Source organism: Mobula hypostoma, chromosome 4 (genome assembly GCF_963921235.1).
Source record: "Mobula hypostoma chromosome 4, sMobHyp1.1, whole genome shotgun sequence".
Classification (NCBI taxonomy): domain Eukaryota; kingdom Metazoa; phylum Chordata; class Chondrichthyes; order Myliobatiformes; family Myliobatidae; genus Mobula; species Mobula hypostoma.
In genome coordinates, this window is record NC_086100.1 from 135,902,692 (window position 1) to 135,926,364 (window position 23,673).

General features: G+C 40.3%; 1 protein-coding gene across 2 annotated transcripts in view; it reads left to right on the top strand.

Annotated features, from left to right (window-relative positions):
• The window catches only part of hspa4l (heat shock protein 4 like), a 76,046-nt gene that overhangs the window by 21,694 nt on the left and 30,679 nt on the right, over positions 1-23,673 (top strand). For both annotated transcript variants that reach the window (XM_063046557.1, XM_063046558.1), the window contains 5 exons: positions 6,313-6,446; positions 8,253-8,497; positions 14,642-14,718; positions 18,124-18,275; positions 21,152-21,258. In XM_063046557.1, the coding sequence (XP_062902627.1) occupies positions 6,313-6,446; positions 8,253-8,497; positions 14,642-14,718; positions 18,124-18,275; positions 21,152-21,258 (715 nt within the window). The remainder of the gene's footprint in view (positions 1-6,312; positions 6,447-8,252; positions 8,498-14,641; positions 14,719-18,123; positions 18,276-21,151; positions 21,259-23,673) is intronic.

The following is a 23,673-nucleotide window of genomic DNA, read 5'->3' on the forward strand; positions in this document are numbered from 1 at the left end:
GTTATTGGTTGGAAGTACCAAAACACCAAGTGGAGATTTGGATTAATCAACATTATTTCTACTGAGCTCCAACTGCTGAAAGCTTAAAACTGAATTACTCTCTGGAAGGTTTCAGATTAGTGTAAATCATTCTAACTAAGGATAAAGAAAATAAAGTGAGGTCCTGGATGACAGCTGGGAAAGTGTGAAGGCTTATTAATTACAGTTGATCTGTCTGAAGAAGGCCTAAAAAGGAGCTGAATGAGAAAGGAAAGAAAATGGTGCAGTTTGCAGGAAGTGTCAAAATTACTGATAGGTCCATCAGTGTCTCTGGAAAGAACTGCATCAGAGCTGACCAGATCTGACACACACTGCAAAGCAAATTGTAAAGGCTGGTTATTTGAACTTAATTCATTTCCTGAAACCATTTTACATGCATGCCTGTCAAAGCTTAACTGAGCCTTGTTAGGATAGTGTTAAGAGGTAAAAGTATAGTTAGGAGTGGGTTTGTTGTTAATGAAATGAAACCTGGCTGGATGGTGAGTTGCTCTTGCATAATGGATTTCTACAAAGTGGTTGCCTAATCAGTTAGATTTCTCCAAAAGCAAAATGGATCATAAATACTGAATATATTATAAAACAGACGTGTAGATGAATTGTGGTTTCACCTCAAAGGCTGGGTCTTGTGATAGAAAGGCAAAAGGTAAAATGTCATGTGTTGCATTTTCTGGGACTCCTGACTTTTATAAGAGTGGAAGTTGAGATGGAAGAATGAATTGAGTCAACAAGAGAGCAGTTCCTAAAGAATGGGAGTGTGAAAGATGTGTCTCAAGGTGGCATCTTATTGTAGTTGACAAATTAGCATGGTCTGTTGAATGTGGAGGCTGGAGGGGTGGAAATTGAGAATTGGAAAATCAATCCTTTGGAGAGGTCTGAGAAAAAAGTGCAAGAAATTGCACTTCTGTAGCTATAGTTAAGTAAAAAACTGAAGCTGTGGTGTGGAATACTTTGTCATCAGAACTGACAACAAAACTGATGAGAATAATGAAGACTGAAAGAAGGAAGGAATTGGCTTGGATCTATGACAGCTCACATCTTATTCTCGTGTTGAAAAACTTTTAACTCCACTTATAAAGGAAGATGATGCTGGAGGGTGATGAGTTGTGCCCTCAGTGAAAAGGTTCTTTGGGCCATCCTTGTGTGAGGTGAATGTATGAAGAAATAGAACATTCATAGTGAAAATGTGCAAGTTGAGTACAGGAAACTTCAAGTCCACAGAGGCCATGGATCAAAGTAGAAAGAAACTGGACAAGAATAGAAGAGTCAAGGTAAAAAGAGAAATTAGAAACCTATTTATTTGGCTGAAGTGATTCGACCAGGAAAATCCTATTTATTTGTGGGTTTGGGTATGAGGAGAAAAACATGTCCTGGATGGTTAGGGGCTATGTGACTGGAGGATGAGGGAGATCTCTAAAGCAAATGAGGTAGATCACAAGGAGATAATGGTCTGGTTTTCAATGGTGGGTATATGGTCCAGAGGACTGTGTAAATGAAGTGCCAGAAAGCTGGCATTCAGACTCAAAAGTTCTATACTTGGTAACTGATTGGAAGATGGTTCATTGGTTACCATCTCACTGTTCACATGATAATTTAATGATTTTCAGAGAACCGCCAAATAGAGTATAAAGTTACAAAAGACAAATTATTAAATACAAGATGTTAACAAATGTGGATTTGGGCGGCTAATTGGAAAATTAATTTCAAATTAGATTAATGAGATGCATGATTTTGGTAGGAAGATTTCTAAGTAGCTTTGAACAAAGGGACCAAAGGGAATATTTACATGTTTCATCAAATTTAGAGAAGCAGGTTAATAATTGCAGTTTAAAATTGAAGCTCAAAACGTGGAACAAACCTACATTTGTCAGAAATGAGACAATCTGCAGATGCTGGAAATCCAAGCAACATACTCAAAGTGCTACAGGAACCTAACAGGCCAGGCGGTATCTATGGGAAAGAGTACAGTTGACGTTTCGGGCTGAGTTCCTTCAGCAGATATTTGTCAGACCTGTTGTGCATGCTGACTTGCTTGATTTGACTGTTATGGATCCTGTTGAAGTTTGTTATTAAAAATTAGAGGTTGGGAGACAAGTTGCACAATAAATTTACAAGGATGGTACAAGAAGTACTGTGTTACACTATTAGACAAACTGGATGGAAGTTCTTCTCTCTGGGAAGGAAACTTGTGAAATGGATGTCTTTTAATGTCTTGTAGATTAGACTAAGAGCCATTATGCAAAGTTTTTTCCTTCTTCAAAAAATCCTTGGGAGGGCAGGGGGATTTCTTGCAATTTGCTTACCTCCAGGGTGGTTACAAAACAGAATATGCAGATAGGTCAAATCAAATAATGTTGATCATTCTAAGGGAAGCAAGGGAAATAGTGCAGTGAGGGTTTTTGGGAATAAAGAATAGTAATTGAATTTTTTTTTTGTAGTAAGAGTAGGCTGAAAGGTAGAATTAGAATGAGGAAGCTTCTGTGGAGCAGGCACAAGCAAGGTTCACCTGTGTCAAAGTGGCCTGTTTCTGTGCTGTTGTCATAAGTATGTTGTAATTTTCACTCATGGAAGAAACTGTTAATGTTGTGCTTTAATGTGGTTAAAACTCATAAGGAATGAGAAACAATTGGCAGTCATTTATTCTGGTCAAATTCAAACTTTGTGCCCCATTCTCATAATGATCGCTGGAGGAATGTCGTGTTCTTTTTTCTCTTGCCATTTTTATGCACACAGGAAGGAGAAAGGGTAGTTTGAAGCTGAACAGCAGTTGTCTGAGCAATGACACTGAGCTGTATACCTGTCTCTTGACTAGGTAGTTTGAATTTGAGTTTCATAGCTGTTTTTTACTTGGGTTCCAGTTTGATTTTACTACCAGGTCTATTTGTTGTCTGGCTATCCTGCTGGGAAATAAGTAGCTGTAGTTTGCTTTCTTCTGTGGTATTTGTAAAAGCTTGCTGTGTAGGTACAGCAGGTAATTAGGAAAGCACTCAGAATTTCTAATCCAACTCTGAATTACCGCACTTTGGGAGGTCAAATGTAAGGGGGAAATATAATTAATGGCAGGGCCATTAATACTATTGATATTTAGAGGGATCATTGGATCAAGTCCATATGGATTGAATGTGGCATTGCAAGCAGATAGAGTAAAAAATGTGTATGGTATGTTTGCTTATATTGCTAAGAAGTTTGAGTCAAGAAGTCATATATTACAGTTGTATAAAACTTTGGTTAGGCTGTACTTTGGGTATTGTGTGGGGTTCTGGTTGCCCATTGAAGAAAAGGCTGTGGAGAGGTTCGGATGTTGTTTATCAAGATGCTGCCTAGCCATACAAAGAGTTTGGATGAATTTTGATTGCTTCCTGTAGACTCTAGTTTAATTTTCAAGTCTCTACTCAGTCGCTTACACTCTAGACTCTTGAGTATCAGTAACTTAGGAGAGACCAGAAAACTTCAAAATTATGGGAGGCATAAAAAAAGTACAAGAAATTGCACTTCTGTAGCTATAGTTAAGTTTTAAAAACACAAGCTGTGGTGTGGAATGCTTTGTCATCAGAACTGACAACAAAACTGATATGGAGAATAATGAAGACTGAAAGAAGGAAGGAATTGGCTTGGGCCTATAACAGACATCCCACCTCTCCCCGAACTTCCGGGAATCTCCCGTATATTAATAGTGGCTCCCTGATGCCTGCAAATTATATACAATATCACGGAAATCAATTTTTTTTTGAGAGCGAGAGAAAAGCAAGAGAGAGTGCGAGAGCGACCACGAGAGCAAGAGAGAGCAAAGGCAAGCGAGTGCGCGAGCGAGAGAGAAAGCAATTGAGAGCGCGCCAGCGACCACGAGAGAGAGAGTGCGCCATTGCAGAGTGTTCCCAAAAAAAATAAAACGTATGTCACCCCAAACTACACTAAAGTGTACCCCTGCCTAATAGGGCATAATGACAGTGTTGCAACAGTGACTTTTCTATTGCCCATGGTGGGTTAAGACTGTAAAAGACATGTTGGGGTGGGTTGAACAGGTGTCATTCGTTCATTGGCATAGCTAATATTATTTAAACTAGCTGGCTAGCTGCTAAGGAGCTACTCTATTGCAGACATCCCACCTCTCCCGGAAGTCTCCTGCAAATTGATGGTGCTACCTCCCTGAAATGAGTTTTTGTAGGGTGGGATGTCTGCTATGACAGCTCACATCTTATTCTCACGTTGAACAACTTTAACTCCACTTATAAAGGAAGATGATGCTGGAGGGTGATGAGTTGTGCCCTCAGTGAAAAGGTTCTTTGGGCCATCCTTGTGTGAGGTGAATGTATGAAGAAATAGAACATTCATAGTGAAAATGTGCTAGCTGAGTACAGGAAACTTTTCAAGTCCACAGAGGCCATGGATCTAAGTAGAAGGAAACTGGACAAGAATAGAAGAGTCAAGGTGAAAAAGAAAGGTAGATGCCCAGAATCTTTTTCCCAGGATAGAAAAGTAGAGGACTCAGCTTTAAGGTGAGAGGAGGAAAGTTTAACAGAATTGTGCTGGGCAAGTTCCCTTCCACATAGAGTGGAAATGCCAGAGCACACTGCTGGAGATGGTAGTAGAAAACAGGATGGCAATCAAAATGCTTTTGGATGGGCACATTGGCAGGCAAATGGGATGAGTTTAATATAGCATCATTCTTAGCACAGTCATTGTGTCACATAGTGCCTGTTCCCATGCTGTATTATTTTATGGTGGTGTTTATTTTGTGGTAAATTAAATGCAGGGAGCCAGGCTTCTTTGTTTTATAGAGCATTGATGAGATCACATCTGTGGTACTGAGCGAATGATTAGTTTCCTTGCATATTGAAGGATGTTTTTTTAAAAAAAATGTTTACTTGACTAGTAGCTGAGTTCAGTAGGTTATCGTAGGAAGGAATGTCTAGATGTGTAGCCACTGGAGTTTAGTGAAGAAAAGGGGATAATTTAAACATCCAGTGATCTTGATGGGAAAATTTAGAGAACATATTTCCTGTTGTGGGACAATCTAGAATTCAAGACATGAGACAATTTTTTCAATCTAGAAAGCCTTTGAAATTACTGCTCTTTCAATATTTTAAGATGGGTCAGTAGCTTCTTTATAGGTATGGAGTTGAAAAGCTATTGCAGAGTCAGATATGTGAAGTTGAGATCTATCATTTCATAGCAGAACAGGCTTGGGCAGCCAAGTGACTTACTCCTCTAATTTCTATTCATCGTTGAAGGGCATTTATGCATAGCATCAAATTCCTTTGATCTAAATCAACTATTTGGAGGTGAACAAAACCTGGGCAAACTGTAGTAATGCAAATCATAAATTGTTTGTTTCCCTTAAGAAAACATGGATCATATTATTTGTTTTGTTTTGGCATTAAATTGGCCTCCTGCAGATCAAACAAAAGTTTAAATGTTCCCAAATAGTACTGTAGTTATTTGTCATCCTCCTGTTGAAGGAAAAAAAGCTGAATTGCAAGAACCTTTCTAGGCAAACTTGCCATCATTTCACATGAGTATAGCACGCTGAACAAGCCCTGTAGGTCCTAACCACACGTATCTCAGCATATACTTGAATTAACATCTGAGTTTAGGTTGGATCGGAGCACACCCTGCTGATTTAGCATACCATCACGATTAGGGCAAGCAGCTCAACATCACTACATACAATTGCATGTTTGACACTACTACCCGGACTTGCTGTAATGGTTAGCTCAGGCATAAGAAGAAAAATGAAAGCGTTTGATCTTGGGTAGAATTCTGAGCAGTTGCCATTGGGAATATCTACAGCAGAGAAACTGCACTGTTTGTCAGTTACATCTGTATTTTAAGTGGGGGGGGGAAGAGTGGTTTTTCTATTAAAATCAATCATTGATTTTAAACTCGGGCAGATCTTAAATATACTGCATTACTTATGTCTGTCATACCTTTGAATAAGGCTATGCATGGTCTTTTCTGCATCATTTCTCTTTGTTCTTTTAATTTGTTGCAGCATTCACTACTTGTTCTTTGAACAAGTTTGCATAGAAATTGCAGCATTGGCAGTCCCATATGTTGGCAATTTTTGCTCAGCCTTTGAATAATTCCTGTTAAATATACCTTATTAAGTATAGATGAATACAAGATTGTGGAAATCTAAATTTTGATGAGCTAATGCTCAGTGACAATTTCACATCAAAAGTTTAACAGTAAATTTGACAAATACACAAATTCAACTTCATGTGTTGGAGTAGCTGCTGTTTTCTCAATTACTTTTTAAAATTTTCTCATTCCTAGTTGCTCTTGCATATGGTATTTACAAACAAGATTTACCAACTCCAGAAGAAAAACCAAGGAATGTGGTCTTTGTAGATATGGGACATTCATCTTACCAGGCGTCAATCTGTGCATTTAACAAGGGAAAACTTAAGGTTAGTAGAGTAAATTTGGTTTATAACTTTGCAGTAGATTAATTCTAATTGAATTGTTTTTTTAAAACAAAGTTGGAACAAATACCTGGTAACTACATCATTAATTGTGGTTCATTGGCACATTTATAAGGCAATGCTTTTGTGATAGGCAAATAGCATCTTGTTCAGGTCTATCCATTAGATATGTGGAACTCTATTTTTAAAATACTTGAATTTCCTATTCCCTACCTGGCTTTGACTACCTCAAAGTCTGAGTTTTACAGTCTGCTGGTTTTCTTTCAGTCTTGGTAAACTTCATTAGTCTATTATTGTGTCAAATTATTCTTCAAATTATAATTCTGTGTACTATTCTAACAGAAAATTTGCTAGCTACATTCAAAAATCGCCTTATAGTAAAAGCCAGTTGGGCAAAATTTTAAATTGATTTTCATGACCATTTCAGCAGTTGTCCCTCCTCCCATGGTTGCTAACAGGAATGACAATGCACATTCAAACAGGAAATTGTGTAATCACAGAATCTCCATTACTACAGAGGAAAAAGGGAAATATGTAATGAAGTTATGTGAAACAAATACATTAAGTGGACTGGAAAAGAACAGTGAAACACTGAAGTTTTTAAAGGAAGTGGAATGCACGACCTTGATAGCTAATCTTGCATATAGTGTTGCATTTTATCATGTAGTAGACCTTGAGTATCTGAAAACTGGTGATGACCTGAATGTCCTAAGAAAGAGGAGAATGTGTACTTTTATCAAAACTTGATCAAACTTTTAAAAAGAAAACAATACAATAATGCATTATTTTAATGGACCTGTTTTTTTCCCTTTTGAATTTATTAATTATACAATAGTGGTTTGTTTAGCCCAAATACTTATAAAATTAATGTGAAAGTTTCTTCGTGATCTGGTTTCAAGAATTACTTATAGATTCAAATTACGTGAGGCATCGCAGTGATATTTTGTTTAGGGCAATGTTAACTTTTCTCCTCTCCTCCACTTAAAGGCATTTCTGGAATATTACACTGTGGGCACTCTTCATTACCCAGTAATTATTAATGCTTAAAATTTGACTTGAATATCACTTGACCATCTTAATACAATTGAGTCGGCATCATTTAACATTTTGGTTCCTATTTCTTTCATTCCCTACCTTGGGGGCTAAACACTTAGTCTATTCTTCTGAGCAAAATTGGCTCAGCCCAGATTGGTTCAGTTTTTGGGTATTCATCATGACTGTGACACGGCATCAATCCAATCAAATTGAGCAGTTTGAGAGCAGAGGTTTAAATTAAGTGTAAGTCATTTGTGCAAGGTATTGTTATTCAGGTAATTGCTCAACTATTTAAGATTCCCAGAAAACTGAATATCTAAGGCAACCCTTAAAATACACTAAAATTGCATGTGTTTGAAAATTACCTTTTTGAAAAGTGCTTTCTGTTTTTCTAGAACTTTTTCAACAACTATTAGTAGATCAATGATTGAGCTCTTTTTTTGGTTACAGTAACTTTATTAGCAGAATATGGGATAAATTTGGTAGTGATGCTTTGGGTTAAATTATTATTATGGTTATCCAGAATTATTGCACCCAAATCCTTGTAGTGATTGAGCCCTTTTTTCCTCATTGCTGTTTCAAAATAAGCTGTTAAGTTGTAAAGCAATATCTGGTTAAACTGCATTGTTTATGCAGTTTGTGGTATTAGGACATGTCAGTACAATAAATTTAAATATAATTAGTTTTCTTTATTCAAATATGTAGAATGTATTTTACTGTCTGCTAATTTCTGATTTCCCATCCCAACAATTGCAGGTCTTGGGAACTGCATTTGATCCCTACTTGGGTGGAAGAAACTTTGACGAAACCTTGGTAGATTACTTTTGTGAAGAATTTAAGACTAAGTACAAGCTAGATGTAAAGGCTAATGTTAGAGCTTTGCTTCGACTACACCAGGAGTGTGAGAAATTGAAGAAGCTAATGAGTGCAAATGCCTCTGATCTTCCATTGAACATAGAGTGCTTCATGAATGATATTGATGTTTCTGGAAAAATGAACAGGTAGATGCATTCTGTTGTCTTTCATTCTAAGTTCAGATTTTCAACTTGGCTGAAATAAAGGAAAGAGTACAAACAATATGGAAGGTGGTTTGTAATATGATAAAATATTTAGAAATGCAATTATAACTATGAATGAGCAACACACATAAAAGTTGCTGGTGAATGCAGCAGGCCAGGCAGCATCTCTAGGAAGAGGTGTAGTCGACGTTTCAGGCCGAGACCCTTCGTCAGGACTAACTGAAGGAAGAGTGAGTAAGGGATTTGAAAGTTGGAGGGGGAGATCCAAAATGATAGGAGAAGACAGGAGGGGGAGGGATGGAGCCAAGAGCTGGACAGGTGATAGGCAAAAGGGATACAAGAGGATCATGGGACAGGAGGTCCGGGAAGAAAGACAAGGAGATGCGGGGGGGGGGGGGACCCAGAGGATGGGCAAGGGGTATATTCAGAGGGACAGAGGGAGAAAAAGGAGAGTGAGAAAGAATGTGTGTATAAAAATAAGTAACAGATGGGGTACGAGGGGGAGGTGGGGCATTAGCGGAAGTTAGAGAAGTTGATGTTCATGCCATCAGATTGGAGGCTACCCAGATGGAATATAAGGTGTTGTTCCTCCAACCTGAGTGTGGCTTCATCTTTACAGTAGAGGAGGCCGTGGATAGACATGTCAGAATGGGAATGGGATGTGGAATTAAAATGTGTGGCCACTGGGAGATCCTGCTTTCTCTGGCGGATAGAGCGTAGATGTTCAGCAAAGCGGTCTCCCAGTCTGCGTCGGGTCTCGCCAATATATAAAAGGCCACATCGGGAGCACCGGATGCAGTATATCACCCCAGCCAACTCACAGGTGAAGTGTTGCCTCACCTGGAAGGACTGTCTGGGGCCCTGAATGGTGGTAAGGGAGGAAGTGTAAGGGCATGTGTAGCACTTGTTCCGCTTACACAGATAAGTGCCAGGAGGGAGATCAGTGGGGAGGGATGGGGGGGACGAATGGACAAGGGAGTTGCGTAGGGAGCAATCCCTGCGGAATGCAGAGAGAGGTGGGGAGGGAAAGATGTGCTTAGTGGTGGGATCCCGTTGGAGGTGGCGGAAGTTACGGAGAATAATATGTTGGACCCGGAGGCTGGTGGGGTGGTAGGTGAGGACCAGGGGAACCCTATTCCTAGTGGGGTGGCGGGAGGATGGAGTGAGAGCAGATGTACGTGAAATGGGGGAGATGCGTTTAAGAGCAGAGTTGATAGTGGAGGAAGGGAAGCCCCTTTCTTTAAAAAAGGAAGACATCTCCCTCATCCTAGAATGAAAAGCCTCATCCTGAGAGCAGATGCGGCGGAGACGGAGGAATTGTGAGAAGGGGATGGCGTTTTTGCAAGAGACGGTGAGAAGAGGAATAGTCCAGATAGCTGTGAGAGTCAGTAGGCTTATAGTAGACATCAGTGGATAAGCTGTCTCCAGAGACAGAGACAGAAAGATCTAGAAAGGGGAGAGAGGTGTCGGAAATGGACCAGGTAAACTTGAGGGCAGGGTGAAAGTTGGAGGCAAAGTTAATAAAGTTAACGAGTTCTGCATGCGTGCAGGAAGCAGCGCCAATGCAGTCGTCGATGTAGCGAAGGAAAAGTGGGGGACAGATACCAGAATAGGCACGGAACATAGATTGTTCCACAAAGCCAACAAAAAGGCAGGCATAGCCAGGACCCATACGGGTGCCCATAGCTACACCTTTAGTTTGGAGGAAGTGGGAGGAGCCAAAGGAGAAATTATTAAGGATAAGGACTAATTCCGCTAGACGGAGCAGAGTGGTGGTAGAGGGGAACTGATTAGGTCTGGAATCCAAAAAGAAGCGTAGAGCTTTGAGACCTTCCTGATGGGGGATGGAAGTATATAGGAACTGGACATCCATGGTGAAAATAAAGCGGTGGGGGCCAGGGAACTTAAAATCATCAAAGTTTAAGAGCATGAGAAGTGTCACGAACATAGGTCGGAAGGGATTGAACAAGGGGGGGATAAAACCATATCGAGGTATGCAGAAACGAGTTCGGTAGGGCAGGAGCAAGCTGAGACAATAGGTCGGCCAGGACAGGCAGGTTTGTGGATCTTGGGTAGGAGGTAGAAACGGGAAGTGCGAGGTGTGGGAACTATAAGGTTGGTAGTGGATGGGAGATCCCCTGAGCGGATAAAGTCGGTGATGGTGTGGGAGACAATGGCCTGGTGCTCCTTAGTGGGATCACGATCGAGGGGTAAATAGGAGGTATCCGCAACTTGTCGCTGTGCTTCGGCAAGGTAGAGGTCAGTACGCCAGACTACAACAGCACCCCCCTTATCGGCGGGTTTAATAATAAGGTTAGGATTAGTGCGGAGCGCGTGGAGAGCAGAGTGTTCCGAAGGAATGAGGTTGGAATGGGGACAAGGTGCGGTGAAGTCGAGACGGTTGATGTCCCGTCGGCAGTTAGCAATAAAGAGATCCAGGGCAGGCAGAAGACCAGAGCGGGGTGTCCATGAAGAAGAGGGGGGTTGAAGACGGGAGAAGGGGTCATCGGTGGGGGTGGAAGAGTCCTTGCCGAAGAAGTAGGCTCGGAGACGGAGATGGCGGAAGAAAAGTTCCGCATCATGGCGAACACGGAACTCGCTGAGGTGTGGGCTGATGGCATGAACATCGACTTCTCTAACTTCCGCTAATGTCCCACCTCCCCCTCATACCCCATCTGTTATTTTTATACACATTCTTTCTTTCTTTCTCTCTCTCTCCTTTTTCTCCCTCTGTCCCTCTGAATATACCCCTTGCCCATCCTCTAGGTCTCCCCCCACCATCTTTCTTCCCGGACCTCCTGTCCCATGATCCTCTCATATCCCTTTTGCCAATCACCTGTCCAGCTCTTGGCTCCATCCCTTCCCCTCCTGTCTTCTCCTATCATTTTGGATCTCCCCCTCCCCCTCCAACTTTCAAATCCCTTACTCACTCTTCCTTCAGTTAGTCCTGACGAAGGGTCTCGGCCTGAAACGTCGACTGCACCTCTTCCTAGAGATGCTGCCTGGCCTGCTGCGTTCACCAGCAACTTTGATGTGTGTTGCTTGAATTTCCAGCATCTGCAGAATTCCTGTTGTTTATGTTATAACTATGAATGACTTCCTTTGACATTGAGGCACTATTTAACTGATTGTGGCATCAAGGAGCCTTGGTAAAACGAATAACTGGCAACCAACAATCTTGGATTACTGGATTTGCGTGCTACACAAGGGAAGGTGATTGATTCATCAGGTCAGGTCTGGAATATTGCCGCAGGAGTTCCTCCAAATAGTGTCCTAATTTCAACCATCACCTTACTACTGAATCATTGTCTCTCTATCATAAGCTCAACCGAAAAAGTTGCTGCTAATTGCTCAATGTCGAATTGCATTACTATTTCCTGATAAAATTGCATTCTGTGCCTGTGTGAAGTAAGACCAAGTCAAATTGATTATGGGGAGCAAGGACATGGCAGACCAATTGAATAACTACTTTGGTTCTGTCTTCACTAAGGAGGACATAAATAATCTTCTGGAAATAGTAGGGGACAGAGGGTCAAGTGAGATTGAGGAACTGAGGGAAATACATGTTAGTAGGGAAGTGGTGTTAGGTAAATTGAAGGGATTAAAGGCAGATAAATCCCCAGGGCCAGATGGTCTGCATCCCAGAGTGCTTAAGAAAGTAGCCCAAGAAATAGTGGATGCATTAATGATTTTTCAAAACTCTTTAGATTCTGGACTAGTTCCTGAGGATTGGAGGGTGGCTAATGTAACCCCACTTTTTGAAAAAGGAGGGAGAGCGAAACCAGGGAATTATAGACCGGTTAGCCTAACATCGGTGGTGGGGAAACTGCTAGAGTCAGTTATCAAAGATGTGATAACAGCACATTTGGAAAGCGGTGAAATCATCGGACCAAGTCAGCATGGATTTGTGAAAGGAAAATCATGTCTGACGAATCTCATAGAATTTTTTGAGGATGTAACTAGTAGATTGGATAGGGGAGAACCAGTGGATGTGGTATATTTGGATTTTCAAAAGGCTTTTGACAAGGTCCCACACAGGAGATTAGTGTGCAAACTTAAAGCACACGGTATTGGAGGTAAGATATTGATGTGGATAGAGAATTGGTTAGCAGACAGGAAGCAAAGAGTGGGAATAAACAGGACCTTTTCAGAATGGCAGGCAGTGACTAGTGGGGTACCGCAAGGCTCAGTGCTGGGACCCCAGTTGTTTACGATATATATTAATGACTTGGATGAGGGAATTAAATGCAGCATCTCCAAGTTTGCGGATGACACGAAGCTGGGCGGCAGTGTTAGCTGTGAGGAGGATGCTAAGAGGACGCAGGGTGACTTGGATAGGTTAGGTGAGTGGGCAAATTCATGGCAGATGCAATTTAATGTGGATAAATGTGAAGTTATCCACTTTGGTGGCAAAAACAGGAAAACAGATTATTATCTGAATGGTGGCTGATTAGGAAGAGGGGAGGTGCAACAGGACCTGGGTGTCATTATACACCAGTCATTGAAAGTGGGCATGCAGGTACAGCAGGCGGTGAAAAAGGCAAATGGTATGCTGGCATTTATAGCAAGAGGATTCGAGTACAGGAGCAGGGAGGTACTACTGCAGTTGTACAAGGCCTTGGTGAGACCACACCTGGAGTATTGTGTGCAGTTTTGGTCCCCTAATCTGAGGAAAGACATCCTTGCCATAGAGGGAGTACAAAGAAGGTTCACCAGATTGATTCCTGGGATGGCAGGACTTTCATATGATGAAAGACTGGATGAACTAGGCTTATACTAGTTGGAATTTAGAAGATTGAGGGGGGATCTGATTGAAACGTATAAAATCCTAAAGGGATTGGACAGGCTAGACGCAGGAAGATTGTTCCCGATGTTGGGGAAGTCCAGAACGAGGGGTCACAGTTTGAGGATAAAGGGGAAACCTTTTAGGACCGAGATTAGGAAAAACTTCTTCACACAGAGTGGTGAATCTGTGGAATTCTCTGCCACAGGAAACAGTTGAGGCCAGTTCATTGGCTATATTTAAGAGGGAGTTAGATATGGCCCTTGTGGCTACGGGGATCAGGGGGTATGGAGGGAAAGCTGGTGCAGGGTTCTGAGTTGGATGATCAGCCATGATCATACTGAATGGCGGTGCAGGCTCAAAGGGCCAAATGGCCTACTCCTGCACCTATTTTCTATGTTTCTAAAATTTGGGGGTAAACTGGTAATTGAAAACATAGCACCAGAACACCAGGTGGTGACTTTTAGTAAAGTAGTATAACCATCTCGTTGACATACTGTGGCGTAAACATATCTGCAACAGTTGATATCCTGGGGGTTGCTATTGACCAGAATCTCAATTGGACTAGCCAAGTAAATGTTTAACTAGTGCATCAAGGCTGTAAATCTATGAAGAAAAGTCCCCATCCACTTCCCATTTTCAGTTATATTATACCATTTGCAAGAAATATCTGGCAAGTAATGGAATATTGTGTACTAGCATTTTGACTCCATCCCCATCCACCAATCTAGATGTGCAATTCTTTTCCATTATCAATAAATTCATAAAATTGGCATTGCAAACCCACAACAATCTAGATGGACAAATTGCAGGTGCATGGGAATACTAGCACCTGCATGTTCAAGTTCATATAGCATCCTAATTTGGATATGTTGCTAGGTTTAAACACTAGAATTCCCTACTCACCCGAATGACTGCAGTGGTTGAGAAGGGAAGCAATGTCTGGATTTTAAAGTGGTAAACAAACTATAGTTTTTCAGTTGAGTTTCACAAGACCAAATCTCTTGTGAAAGATCAGATAGCATGGATTGCTAAATTTCTACCATATACTTATTTAAGATTGTCATGTTGTATGAAGATGTGATATCTAACTTTAGATTAAGTGTACTCTGCCAAAATTGACATGAATGAAATTGTGTAAAGCTGGTAGCAATTAGAGTAGCTAAATCATCTGATTTTTTGTTTGTAAAACTGAAACAAGATACTAGTATAAGTTGCTTGATATTGTTTATGAAGTTAATCATTTCTTGCCCCATATTCACTCAATCAAAAATATTGTTTCTTTTTGGAAACCATTTGGAAACAATATGACATATTTGAAAATAATTGTCTTTCCTTTCTAGAACACAGTTTGAAGAACTCTGTGCCTCACTTTTGAACAGAGTGGAGGCCCCCTTAAAAAGCATAATTGAACAAGCCAGTAAGTTGATTCGTTGATTAATTTCTGTTAACTTGGATGTCTGCACTGCTCTTTACAAACTAAAGATTGTAGATTTAGAGGAGGTATGAAGTTGAAAGGGGTAAGCCAAGGATGGATCATATAACTCGAGAAGAATTTTCAAATAAATTGTTAACCAAGAATTGTAAGAATTTATAAGCAACAAGTGAATAGAAGTTGGTGTTAAGTTAGGGCAAGTACAATGACAACTTGGATGATAAGTTTAAAGGTCAAGAAAAAGGATGCTAGTTGAAGTCAAAGTATATTTTAAAAAAAAAAAACTGGCATAGAGTTTTGTCAATTAATGAGATGGGCAGGATCATGCCATGTTAGAGGTAGGAATAGACCTGTGCACATTTCCTAGAAACCTCAACATTGGGTTTGATACCAAGCTCAGGAACAATATGATTAATTGTTAATTGCCAAAGTGCAAGGTAGGGACAAAGCTGGTAGTGAGTCCAAAAGAAACTCTGTGGATTTGGCAACAACGATGGAGGGAAATGGATATTCATAGACAGGTGGGAGAGGGGGAATTGGGTAAGAAGCTAGGAGAGGATGTGTAGAAATCGCACAGGGCTAAAGAAAATGTAATCAGAGGACAATGGATCGTGGAATAAAGGGAAGGAGAGGTGAGGGGGGACTGGAGGGAGGACTGTATGGGTGATGGGCAGACTGAGGGAGTGGGGCAGGGAAAAGAGAATTGGTGATGGGGTCAGTGGAATAAGGGAGAAGAAGATGGAGTGGGTAGAGTGGAGTGGTTGCCAGAAGCAAGAAAAATTACATTCCAGCATTCATGCTTCCAAGGTGGAATATGAGGTGCTATTCCTTTAATCTGTTGCCCTGTGTCGCTTCCACCTGTCACATCCTAGCCTCACTCCCACTCTTCCCCCCCCCCCATTGGTGACTGTGTCCACCAATCACCAGTTCTTCTTCCGCCCTTCTTCCCCTACAGGCACATGTACAGACACAGACTCGGAAATGAGAGGCAAGCATGTTTGGAAATTGAACAGTTGTCATCAGTTTTTTTTTGCCTGCCACCTGCACTCAACCTTCCTAAAGGGAGTGATAATGAGATTTGAAGGAGAGTGACAATCTATTAGCAGAAAACTGATAACATTTTCCTCCTGGTTTTCATTAAAACTATAGTTATAAAACTAGGATTCATGCATAAGCTAGAACGAGATCAGGTGAAAGGCACAAGTAACTGGAGAGAATTTTAAGTGTAAACTTGGTCTGATGTGCTGGAGCAAAAGAAGTGACAAAGGCAACTAATCAAAGTTTATTTTAGTAGAATTGAGGCTATGCTGCTTATTGAAATGCTTATAGAAGTTTGTGTTTTAACCTGGGTGTATTATTGATACTTAAAAGTAATGTTATTGAGGAAATTTGAGTTGTAGTAATAGTAATTGTCTACAATAAGATGTTCATAAACTGGCAGAATGGGCAAGTGAGTAATAAATTTTGAAAGGAATATACAGTGGCGTGCAAAAGTTTGGGCACCCCGGTCAATGAGTAGAAGATGAACTGATCAAAGTCATAAAGTTCTTTTCAACACTTTAAGATTAGTGTATTATTTTTGTTTTGTACAATTTTAGAGTGGAAAAAGGGAAAGGAGCACCATGCAAAAGTTTGGGCATCCCAAGAGATTTGAGTTCTCAGATAACTATTACCAAGGTCTCAGACCTTGAATAGCTTGTTAGGGCTATGGCTTGTTCACAGTCATTGTTAGGAAAGGCCAGGTGATGCAAATTTCAAAGCTTTATAAATACCCTGACTCCTCAAACCTTGGCCCAAGAATCAGCAGCCATGGGCTCCTCTAAGCAGCTGCCTAGCACTCTGGAAATTAAAATAAATAATGCCCACAAAGCAGGAGAAGACTATAAGAAGATAGCAAAGAGTTTTCAGGTAGCCGTTTCCTCAGTTCGTAATGTAATTAAGAAATGGCAATTAACAGGAACAGTGGAGGTCAAGTTGAGGTCTGGAAGACTTTCCGAGGGAACTGCTCGTAGGATTACTAGAAAGGCAATCAAAACCCCTGTTTGACTGCAAAAGACCTTCAGGAAGATTTAGCAGACTCTGGAGTGGTGGTGCACTGTTCTACTGTGCAGCGACACCTGAACAAATATGACCTTCATGGAAGAGTCATCAGAAGAAAACCTTTCCTGCATCCTCACCACAAAATTCAGCGTCAGACATTTGCAAAGGAACATCTAAAGAAGTCTGATGCGTTTTGGAAACTAGTCCTGTGGACTGATGAAGTTGAAATAGAACTTTTTGGCCGCAGTGAGCAAAGGTATGTTTGGAGGAAAAAAGGTTCAGAATTTTATGAAAAGAACATCTCTCCAACTGTTAAGTGCAGGGGTGGATCGATCATGCTTTGGGCTTGTGTTGCAGCCAATAGCACGGGGAACATTTCACTGGTAGAGGGAAAAAAGAATTCAATTAAATGCCAGCAAATTCTGGAACAAACATCACACTGTCTCTTTTATTAAAAAAAACTGAAGATGAAAAGAGGATGGCTTCTACAACAGGATAATGATCCTAAACACACCTCAAAATCCACAATGGACTACTTCAAGAGGTGCAAGCTGAAGGTTTTGCCATGGCCCTCACAGTCCCCGACCTAAACATCGTTGAAAATCTGTGGATAGACCTCAAAAGAGCAGTGCATGCAAGACAGCCCAAGAATCTCACAGAACTAGAAGCCTTCGGCAAGGAAGAATGGGCATAAATCCCCCTAACAAGAATTGAAAGACTCTTAGCTGGCTACAGGAAGTGTTTACAAGCTGTGATACTTGCCAGAGGGGGTGTTACTAAGTACTGACGATGCAGGGTGCCCAAACTTTTGCTAAGGGCCCTTTTCCTTTTTTGTTATTTTGAAACTGTAAAAGATGGAAATAAAAAAGTAATCTTGCTTAAAATGTTAAAGAAATGTGTCATCTTTAACTTTATGCCTTTTGGAAACCAGGCCATCTTTTACTTAGCTATTCACAGTAACAGAAATTTTGACTGGGGTGCCCAAACTTTTGTATGCCACTGTAGATTAATTGCACATTTCTAAAAGATATTCAAGAATAGAACTGTTTTCTTATTTACAGTAAGCTTCAAGGAGGCAGGTTAATGAAGGAGCAGATAGTAAAGCATTTGATGTGAGACCCCTAATCAGAGAACAGCAGCTTGGAGTAAAAATAGATGCAGATTTTGTAAAATTTTAATTAGTTGTATTAGCCTGTTGACTCGAGTCTGTATGAAAATACTTTTAAAGCACATTGGAGAATAATAAAAATCTATGTTTTATCCATGAAGAACACTTGTTACGTGTATGATGCTAGAATTCAGAAATACAATTATTTTTGTTCAGTAGTAACTGATGCATTTAAATTGTAGAATTGCAGCTAGAAGATATCTATTCTGTTGAAATTTTGGGTGGAGCAACAAGAATTCCAGCTGTGAAGGAGAGAATTGCAAAGTTCTTTCACAAAGATGTGAGCACAACCCTCAATGCTGATGAAGCTGTAGCACGAGGATGTGCACTGCAGGTAAATTTCTTAACATGTAAATTAAGATGGTCTTTTTGTCTCCAGAAAATATTACCTAAGTATTTGGTTATTCTATCACTTTTGACTTTTCCTTTCTGAGTTGCATATAATTCTTATTATCATGTATTGCTCAACTGAAGTTTTGCCAGTTGTCAGATTATTATTTAGAATATACTGCCTTGGAGAAGAAAAAATTCTAGACTATTGGGAAAATGAGGGGAAATGCTGCTCAGGATTTTCCTGCAGGAAGCCTATCTTGCCTCACTAGCATGTGGCAAAGGAAATACTCCCAAGATTACTGCAGAGTAACCAACTGCAGTCTTGATGAAGGGTCTTGGCCCAAAATGTCAACTGACCTTTTTTTTTTCCTATAGATGCTGAGTTCCTCCAGCATTTTGTGTGTTCAAACCACAGAACAAAGCATTTAACATGTTTACTGGAGGAATTGTATGAACACTTCCTATTGGTGGTGGTTTGTAATGAGTGGTGCAAAAACTTCTCATACTTTTTAAGGCATTTCCTACCAGGGCTTCATGTCCATTCTTGTGAGGATGGGTGTAGTCCATACAACACTCAAGTAGCTAGACCTAGTCTCTGACAAGGTAACTCTTTCAAATGGTACTCCATCCACCACGCTGGTTCCCTCCTCTAATAATGCACACTTCAGTGTGCATCATCTACAAAATGCACTGCAGTTACTCTGTAGTAATCTTGGGAATATTTCCTTTGTCACATGCTCGTGAGGCAAGAAGTAAAATGAGTGCTTTAAGAGCTGATACAGAAGGGAGGGCTTCAGGTTCATAGATCATTGGACTCCTTCAAGACAGGTGATCTACAAGAAGGATTAGTTGTACCTAAACTGGTGAGGTCCCAGTATCCACACAGAATTAGTGTAGCAAGTTGGTGAGAACCATTAATAGCAAAAAAAGGAATTTATACTGGAGCAATAAGGAGTAGAGGAGGTTCTAAATGAGTAATCTGCATCTTTATTCATCAGGGAGGACTATGCTGCTATTCTAACACTCCTTGATATCAAGAAAGTGGTGTTAGGGCTCTTGAAGAATTTTAAGGAGTAGAAATCCCTTTGTCCTGATGGTATCTATCCTAGATTGTTGAGATAGGCAAGGGAGGAAGTTACTGGAGCCTTCAGAGAGCTTTTTGTGCCCTTCTAACCACAAGCAGGTCTCAGAGGAATAAAGCTTCTTTCTTTAAGAAGGGCAATTTTCACAAGCCAAGAGAGTGGCCAATGAGCTTATACCAGTAAATTGCAGGACATTTGGAAATCTTGGGATGCAAATTAATAGCTCCCTGAAAGTGGCAACACAAGTTGTAGAATGATGCATTTGTCAGTAAAGGCATTGAATATAAAGTCCAGAAGTCATGTTGCAGCAGTATAAAATATGTTAGTTGTGCCACACTACATTACTGTGTACAATTTTAGTTGCTGCATTAGAGGAAAGATCTGGAGTATGGGGGGGGGCGGGGGGGGAGCAAAAGTGGTGAACCAGGATGTTGCTTGGATTGCAGAATATTAGCTCTAAGGAGAAGTAGGACAAACTTGGACTTTGTACCTGGAATGTCAGAGACTGATTAGCAGCCTGATAGAAATATATGAAGTTAGGAGAGGTGTAGGTGGTCTATTTTTCCAAGGTGAAAATGCCAAATACTTAGTTTTAATGTGGGAAGGAAGTAGAAAAGGCAAAGGGCTGAAGGAGAAGGAATCTGAGAGGAGAGTGGGTCATGGGAGATGAGGAAGGAGGAGGGGCACCAAGGGGAGAGGATAGGCAGATGAGAAGTAAGAGGACAGGGTGGGGAAATGAAGGGTGAACTGGGGGGTGGGGGGGGGGAATGACTGGAAGTTGGAGAAATCTATATTCGTGCCATCAGGTTGGAGACTACTAGACAGAATGAAGTGTTGCTCCTCCAACCTAAGAGTGGCCTCATCATGGCAGAAGAGGAGGCCATGGAGCAACATGTCAGAATGGGAGAGGGGATAGGAATTGAAATGGCTGTCCAGCAGGAAATTCCACTTTTTTCAGTTGAAACAGTCCTCTGATCGACATTGGGTTGCATGTGAAAGCTACTGCCATCAGAGCAAATGCAAAAGAGTGTGGTAAATTGGGAGAATGGAATGAAAGCATTATGGTGAGCAGATGGGTGGAAGTTTTGTTGAGGCAATTATTTGATATTGACCATTTTGATCATGGCCCCTAGATACAAATTTCTGTGGTTTGGAGTTCTTGGATTATGTCACCGTGCCAGGTAATTAGCCAGTGATTGGAGGCTGCCATTAGAAGGATTTTAACTAACAGTCAAGAATTGAGATTTTGAGTGGTGTGGAGACTGAGTGCAGGGTTTGGAGGAGTGAATGAGATAGTTATGAAAGAAAGGGTCTTGATCCAATGTTGAAATGGCAGGAGGTGAATAGATAAAATCTTTCAAAATGATGAAAGCCTAGGGTTGAGAACCATAAATCAGATAAATGCATAATCAGGGACCCTAGTGGGTGGGGATGCCCAGAAAGATTAAAGTTAAGTACGAGTATTACACAACTCTGGTTAGTGTAAAAACAACCTGTTCTAGAAGTGCACAAATTGGTCTAAATTTCCCTCAATGTGCAAAGTAATACAAGAAAAGTGCATCATATTTTCAGAATATCACAAAGCAAGTTTCACTCCATGAAGATGAAAATTTGGCATTTAAGTTTAATTTAAAGGAATTATTTAATGCAATTGAATTTTTAGACTAACTGCATTAGTAGTGTCATTATATAGTCATTTTTGACTATTTTTAAAACTTTTACTAATATTAAATTAACTGCGTATTAAAAGTTATGCTACAATATGGGTGTTTTTTTTCTCTCCTATTGCGTCCAGTGTGCAATTCTTTCACCAGCATTTAAAGTGCGTGAATTTTCCATCACAGACGTAGTTCCTTTTCCAATCACTTTGAAGTGGAAATCTACAACTGAAGAAGGACTTGGGTAAGTATTTTTTTAAAAATGCTAGAAGAACTCAGTGGATAGAGCAGTATCTTTGGAGGCATAAAAATAGTCTGTAGTGTTAAGACTCTGCATCAGGTCTCATCTCTTCCTCTCCATGGATTGCTCAACCTTCTTGTGTTCCTCCTACAGTTTGCTTATTTTATTGCTCTAGATTCTGGGAGCTATGGTCTCTTTTTGTGTGTCTTTATTTTTAACCACCTGTGTGTCGATTTCACTCGAATTTTTTTTTCCCCCAGAACATACTGCATGGATGATCTTCATTGCATCTTAAAGTCAGAATTGTGGGTGTTTTCTTACTGTGCAAAGTTTAACACCAGCTTGCAGCTCCTCAGCAAATGAAATTGGCTGTGCCTGCTCACAGCAAGACTAAGTTAACATTTGGGTGTGGGCTCATAAATGACACTTAATACTTGCACCACAAAAATGACAGGCATTTTCCATCTCCAGCTAGGGAGTCTAACCTCCTGGGGTTCACCTGACCAACCATATACTGTGGCTATAAAATCTCAGCAGTGTGGAGCAACCTAACAACCCAGAGTTTCCACCATCTTCAAGATGCAGATTAGGAGTACTGTACAATACATCTCTTGTTTGAAGGTAGCTGAAGCAACATGCAAGAAGTGACACTGCCCAAGACACATCAGTCTGCTTGATGGGCATTTGTAATAGCCTCCATCATTGTTCATGCAATGACTACATTGTGTACCATCTATTTGTCACACACATTCTGACTTGGAAACAATTTGCTGGCCTTTCATCATTGTGGGGCCTAAATCCTCGACTTTCCTTTCCAACAGCACTAAGTGGGAGTATCTTCATTAGAACAAAGCAGGTTCTACATTCTTCAAGGCATTTAGGTATGGGCAATTAGATGTCGGTTGTGCTCAGATCCGAAAAAAAGTGAATAAATTGTCTTGCAGTATAGACTAGCATTCTTTTTGCCTTCCTAACTACCTGATACACCTGTGTTAGCTTTTACTGACTTGTATACAAGGCCATCCGAGCCTTTTTTGGATGTTCTGATCTCTGCCCATTTTAAAAAATAACTTGGGAAACTGATTTAGAAAATTTAGCCTTTTTTCACATGACTCTAAATACCTTGATGTCTGTTCACTCATTTGTATTCCTTTGAAGCTCTTTGCACTCTCATTACTTCTCATATTCCCACTTCGTTTTGTTTTGTCAGCCAACTTTAATGTCACACTTGTTTGCTTCAGCTGAAACATTGAAAAAGGTTGTGAATAGTTGGAGACCAAGCAACAAATGCTATGCCACCCTTTGTGTCACAGCTTGCTTAATTTAGGACTCTATTCCTTTGTGTTCTGTTGGCCAGCTCTCAACTATACTGGTGCAGTAACCCCTGTTCGATGTGATTCAACCTTTATGGAATTCTTACTGAAAGGCTTCTGATAGTCAAAAGAACTACATCCAGTGCTGCTTCCTCGTGTGTACCAGATACGTCCTCAATGATCTCTAATAGTTTACTCAAACTTGATCGTTTTTTCCCTCCATGCTGACTGCTTAATCATACTTTTGTGTTCTTTGGAAACTCTTAGCAGGTCAGGTTAATTGTCAAATGGCCTGAGGTACAGTGGAAAAATTTGTCTTATATACTGTTTACTGTTAATTTATTACAACATTGCACTGAGATATTACAAGGTAAAATAATAAAAGTATAAATAGTGTTACATAGAACGTGCAGGGCAGTATATGTGGATAGAAAATTGGTTAATGGTTTGGAACCAGAACGAACTGGGAAAGGGGGAAAACGAGTCAAGTTTTCAGTAGTGGGGGCAGAGGTGGGTAACACAAAGCAAATTATCAAACTGGGCTAAAGAGAGTAGCCATAATTATATTATGTTGCTATGCCTGTGGGAGAAGACCTGAATGCATACAACCATTTCTATTTTTGTTTGATTTCCCACATTTAAAAAAAAATAATAATAATTTCATGTTGAGTTCTTTGTCCCAATACTTCTTCAGAAGTATTGAACTTCCATCAAGCCAGCAGGTCAAAATTTCCATTTTCTCTTTATCTATTAAATAGTGAGATCACACTTGGTACCTTTCAATTTGCTGATTGTCCTTAAAGAACCTGAAGTTTAACAAGCTGTGACTAGTAGAGTCATAGAGTAATTGATCTTGGGCTCCGACTATATGTAAACCTTCTTCAGTATATCATCTGAAGAAAACAACTGATGTTTTTAATTTTGAGTTCTCCTAAATACAAATACAAAAAAAACCTTAATTCTTAACAGCAATTTTATTAGTCGTTGTAAAGTTGTCATTATGCTGCGTGCCAATAATTGGAAGCTTCTTGTATAACTATAGGATAAATGGTACTGTAATTTTGAAATAAGAATGTAGTAGTAAGTTTTGTGTAGCTGTTTCTCA